Source organism: Nestor notabilis, unplaced genomic scaffold, assembly GCF_000696875.1.
Source record: "Nestor notabilis isolate BGI_N333 unplaced genomic scaffold, ASM69687v1 scaffold27587, whole genome shotgun sequence".
Taxonomy (NCBI): domain Eukaryota; kingdom Metazoa; phylum Chordata; class Aves; order Psittaciformes; family Psittacidae; genus Nestor; species Nestor notabilis.
The window spans coordinates 39,082-44,604 of NW_009938510.1; the positions used below are offsets into that span (position 1 = coordinate 39,082).

Consider the following 5,523-nt stretch of genomic DNA (forward strand, 5'->3'; position numbering starts at 1 on the left):
TGTCAAAACAAGGCAAGTCCAGAGGAGGCCGCGGAGCTGCTGCGAGGGCTGGAGCAGCTCTGCTCTGGAGCCAGGCTGAGAGAGCTGGGCTGGGGCAGCTGGAGAAGAGAAGGCTCCTGAAGGGGACACCTTAGAGCAGCTCCAGTGCCTAAAGGGGCTCCAGGAGACCTGGAGAGGGGCTTTGGACAAGGGATGGAGGGACAGGACAAGGGGAATGGCTTGAACCTGCCAGAGGGGAGATTGAGATGAGCTCTGAGGCAGAAGCTCTTCCCTGTGAGGGTGCTGAGAGGCGCTGGCACAGGGTGCCCAGAGAAGCTGTGGCTGCCCCATCCCTGGCAGTGTTCAAGGCCAGGTTGGACACAGGGGCTTGGAGCAACCTGCTCTAGTAGAAGGTGTCCCTGCCCGTGGCAGGGGTTGGAGCTGGCGGGACTTTAAGCTCCCTTCCAACACAAACCAGTCTGGGATTCTGGGATTCAAGTCCCTGGGCCTCTTCTAGATTCTTCTGGGTGGGAAGGGGATGGCAGGAGCAGTGGATTTTCTGGACTGAAGACCTGCATCTGCTCCCCACTGGATCCAAAGCACCCTGTGATGGTCCCTGCCCCAGCACAGCCAGCAGCTTTCCCAAATCCGAAGTTTCTGATCCTGGGGTGGGTTGAGGAAGGCTGTGGCCCTGCCAAGCTCAACAGTGGGAGATAAAACCTTCTTGTGGGGATGTCCCTGACCATCATAAAAGCCACCTCGGCAGCACCAGCATCCACCCCAGTGGTGGCTGCACCGAGATGGGATGTGGTCGAGGATGCTCATGGAACAGCTCTCAGAGCCAACACAGTCCTCCACCATACAAACACATGCTGCTTGTGCCAATCACTTCTGCCAAATCTCAGCGTGATTAGAACCCCATTAATTCCTCATGATCAGTCTGAATTAGATGTCTTCTTCACGGTGCAGTCAGTTACCTTCCCAATGATTTGTAAAGGCAGCCATCGAGATAGATTGTGCAAATTAAGAGCATCACTGTTACTCCGTGGCAGACGCCTGGATTCCTTCCCACATTCTGCCCGTGATCAGCTGAACAGAAATAGATTGCTTCCTAAAAAAAGCCTCTGCCTGGTCACACAGAGCTTTTTCCTTTAATATCCATCTTGCTGCCAGCTTCAGACTCCTTGCTCATTTGCTCCTCCGTGAAAGTGATGTAGGAATACACCAGGCTTCCAGCAATACTGCAAAACAGGAGTGGGGACAACGTGAGACAGAGACCATGGTCAACACCATGGGCATACCCATGGTCAAGGATCTCCTGCAAGCATCAACTGGCAAGAAAATCCTCCATTTGCCTCCTAAGACCAGACATTGGGTTTAATTCCTGCCCCAACATTGCCAGCCCAAGTCCTTAACCTAGTGCTGGACCTGCGGAAGGGATCCTGCTATTCACAACACAGAAAGGCGACTTCCCCAAAAGCTGTGCTAAAACACCAGCTGAAATAAAGTCAAGAATGCTGCTTTTGCTGCCTTAATTATATGATTCCCATCTGCAATGCTGAGAACAGCTTTAGTTTGCTGCTAAAATATGCTCATGCATTCTCTGGGCTTTAAAACAACCCGAGTCCATCCAGGAGCTCCTCCAGCCCGGGCTGGGAGCAGGGACTGAGTGGTGCTGGGCTCATACCAGGCTGCAAGACATGGGTTGAAACCATGCCGGTTCCTCTGCTATAGCACAGATAGATACCAATTCCATAGGGGTTTCTTTGAAAGAAGCCTTGAACCTGTCAAACTATTCCAGTTCGACAGCAGTTGTTTTCACTTAAAATCATAAATAAAAACTATGAACAAAGATGTTCTTACCTGATATTTAGACCAATGAAGTTCATCCATGTAAAAATATAGTCTCCTCCAAAAAACATCCCAATATAGGTTACTAAAATATTCTGCAAAGGAACAAGATTTGAGGAGCAAGAGCACAAGTTTCTGTACGGCCTGACACAAGTGTTATGCTCAGTGCATTAACCACTATGGAAACGTGACCCCCTGGTGCAGGAAGCATGGAACATGCAAGTGTTAACAAGGCTGGATTAATAGAATCATGGAATGGTTTGGGTTGAAGGGAGCTTAAAGCTCCTCCAGCTCCAACCCCTGCCACGGGCAGGGACACCTTCCACTAGAGCAGGTTGCTCCAAGCCCGTGTCCAACCTGGCCTTGAACACTGCCAGGGATGGGGCAGCCACAGCTTCTCTGGGCAGAGAACAGAGGCTCCACTCCAGACCAGCCTCAGCCACCCGCTGCTGGGCACTAGAACCCACAATAACACCCAGGAGCACCCATCTATTTGTGCAATGGGCTTGTTGGGCCAGAATGGTCCAGAAGATCACAGGGATTGTGGCTGTTTCTGGGTGTTTTCCACATCGTTAACCCTGGGGAAGCTGAATGCACCAGCCACAGTCAGCACCACACACAGCTCCTTGCCATGCAACCATGCACAGAGTATTGCTCTACTCCAGACAGCAGCAAAGAAATTAATACATTAAAAAAAATAATCCCATTGGATCTGCCCTGCTCTCTGTGCAGCACACGGGGAAAGTCCTAGAGCCCCTGTGCCTGTGTAGGCAGAGCCAGAGGATGCACAGTGTGAATGCACCATGTGGATGCTATGTGGGAGCGGATGCAGTGATGCTGCGGATGCCCCAAGGCTGCTCTTGGTGGACAAGGAGCAGGGAAAGCCACTTACCTTAATGCAGCCAACTATTGTAGTTGTAAGAGCAGAATTATACTGAGTGCAAAGAACCGTGGAGTACATCAAAATAAACCTGCAGGAAGAAGAGTCAACATCAGCTTTCAGGACATGCTTTGTGCATCACCACCCATCTCACCCCCTCTTTTCTGCAGTGGTATTTATACCACTGCTTTTTTGAGCTAAACCTGCACTAAAGCAGGGTAGGAAATGATTTCCATCTGCCACAGCTCTCAGAAATGGTGTCCCCATCAGGACTGAGGATTTATTATCATTTCTTTAACCCAGAATGGCTCAGACCACCAAATGGCAGCAACCACCACCACAGCAGTGTGTGTCCTTACCCCATTACACACGACAGCATAAACTGCACAATGAAGAATGTGTCTGCCCAGCCCTGGTAATCCATCGCCTGCAAGAAACACACCCCAAGCCTTAGAGGAGGCAAAGGAAATGCAGTAAATTCACAGCAAGACATGAAACAACCCCTTGACATTGGCTTTCACATCACAGCAGGAAAAAAACAACCATGACATGGCTCAGGATGATGTCCTGGGGCTGTCCACATCAGCATCACCTCCAGATCCAGGAGCTCTTTCGCACCTCCTCATGAAGGAGGATTTCACACATACATTACAAACCACAGTATCATAGAATCACACACTGGTTTGGTTGGAAGGGACCTTAAAGCTCATCAAGATGGGGCTGCTCAGCCTGGAGCAGAGCAGGGTCAGGGCGATGGCACCCCCAGGAGTCATCTTTTGCTTGCCACCATCAGCACCCCCATTTCTGCCTCTCACAAACAAATCTTGTCTTTGATGCTGGTTAATGAACTACAAGAGTTAACACGTGGATGGGGGAGGTTTCCCCATGCAAACCCCCCCTCTCCCCAGCGTGGCCCCCCACGACGCAGCCCCCAGCCCGGCTCTGCCCCGGGACACGTCCGGCTGCACGCCCTGCACAAGGGGGGTTTTCATCAGGCTGCAAACGTGGTTTCCTGGCAGCAGCCCCAACAAGTGCATCTTTGTCTGCTTCTGGCTGCCAGGAGCTCGGCCAGGGAGAGAGGAGTTTATTCAGGGGAGGAAAAAAAACCCCAAAATAAAGGAGATTTCTCCACAGGCTGAACAGAGGCTGCACAGTGCAGCACAGAGCAACGTTTTGCTCCTCATCCGCCAGCTCCTGCTTATAAATGAGCACTTTATCATAGAATCCCAGCCTGGTTTGGGTTGGCAGGAAGCTTAAAGCTCCTCCAGTTCCAACCCCTGCCCCAGGCAGGGACACCTTCCACTAGAGCAGGTTGCTCCAAGCCCCTGTGTCCAACCTGGCCTTGAACACTGCCAGGGATGGGGCAGCCACAGCTTCTCTGGGCACCCTGTGCCAGCGCCTCAGCACCCTCACAGGGAAGAGCTTCTGCCTCGGAGCTCATCTCAATCTCCCCTCTGGCAGAGTCACCCGTTATGTAGGGCAAGGTCTTAGCTCCCTTCACCCCCTGCAATCACCTCTCCTCACTAATCACAGCTCATTATCTTAGTGGCTGCTTACAGCAGTTCATCATCAGGGTTTTAAGCTCCTCATGAGACACAGGGGTGTCTGTGAGGCCACCAGCACCCCACACGGGTCTGGGTGGGCAGCACCTCCAGCCTTTAACATTGGCCCTTCCCAACCATGGAGAAGAATGCCCACCCATGGAGGAGTGAAAAGGGAGTGCTTTTGTTCAGGAGAGAAAACTGACTATGGCTCCACATAAGCTAAGGCAATAATTATTCATAATAATTATTGCTATTAATAGTAATATGACATCATTAATATTATTATACTACAATATAAATGTCAAATATATGTAACCACGTGTAAGTTAGATCGTGCCCAGATGGGGCAGCACTTGCAAACTGACCCCTAGAGCATCTTAACTGTCCCAGCAAGAGGGAAGGGCACAAAGGAGTTTGAAGAAACTCATTTATCCTAAAAATACTCAACTTCTTTGTTCTAAATACTATTGTTTCACTTATTGCTCTTCCGCTTCCCCATTCAAACGTTACAAAAATGCTAGAATGGAGCAATTTTGTGGATTTAAAGTCCAACGTAAGAGTCACTTACTGCTTACATGGTTTGGGGGTTGTTACTCTCCCATCCTTTGCCCTAACCTCTTCCCTCAGACACTGAGTAGTTCCTATTTGCAAACTGGGGCTAATAAACTACTTCATAGCTTCTCATGTTGAGGATCTCCCATTTTTCCTAAGAAGGTTACATTACGGCAAAGCACATTATAAGGAACAGTAAAACATTCTTCTCAGCAACCCATTTTGCCCCTAAATTCTTGTGCCAATACAGATGATGATAGATGATAGCATTTTGGGGGCAGGAATCCTACCTTCTGCGCATCTCCAGTGAAGTAGGCAATGGTCAAGGTGGGCAGGATCATAAACAGTGCATTGTAATAGAGCAGACCGTATTTCCCCAGCTCCTAGAAACAAGAAACATCTGTGTGTTTAAGTTGGTTCCAAACAGAAACATAAAACCTTATTCATAGTGCTGCTGAAGACGGGGTTTGTGAGCTAAATCCATGGGGGATTCTCAGAGACAGAAGAGTTGGAGGGTGGTTTTATATAGATCTATCTAAATAGATATCTGTGTAACTATATACATCTATAAAGATATGTATATATCTATCTATCTGTATAGATATACAAATATCTATCTATATAGATCTGCATGGTTTATATATATATGACTATACAGATATATATGTGTATATATACATATATATTTCTATATTAATATAAATATATACACACACA

At 48.7% G+C, this 5,523-nt stretch overlaps 1 protein-coding gene across 1 annotated transcript; it reads right to left on the minus strand.

Moving 5' to 3' along the window:
• Positions 1-1,111: 1,111 nt before the first annotated feature.
• Positions 1,112-5,189, minus strand: SLC35D1 (solute carrier family 35 (UDP-GlcA/UDP-GalNAc transporter), member D1; the record flags this gene model as incomplete). The annotated part of the gene is made up of 5 exons (XM_010019335.1): positions 1,112-1,220; positions 1,843-1,925; positions 2,723-2,801; positions 3,070-3,137; positions 5,097-5,189. Coding segments are annotated over 5 exons (432 nt in total), but the record flags the coding sequence as incomplete, so codon positions are not given.
• Positions 5,190-5,523: the final 334 nt, after the last annotated feature.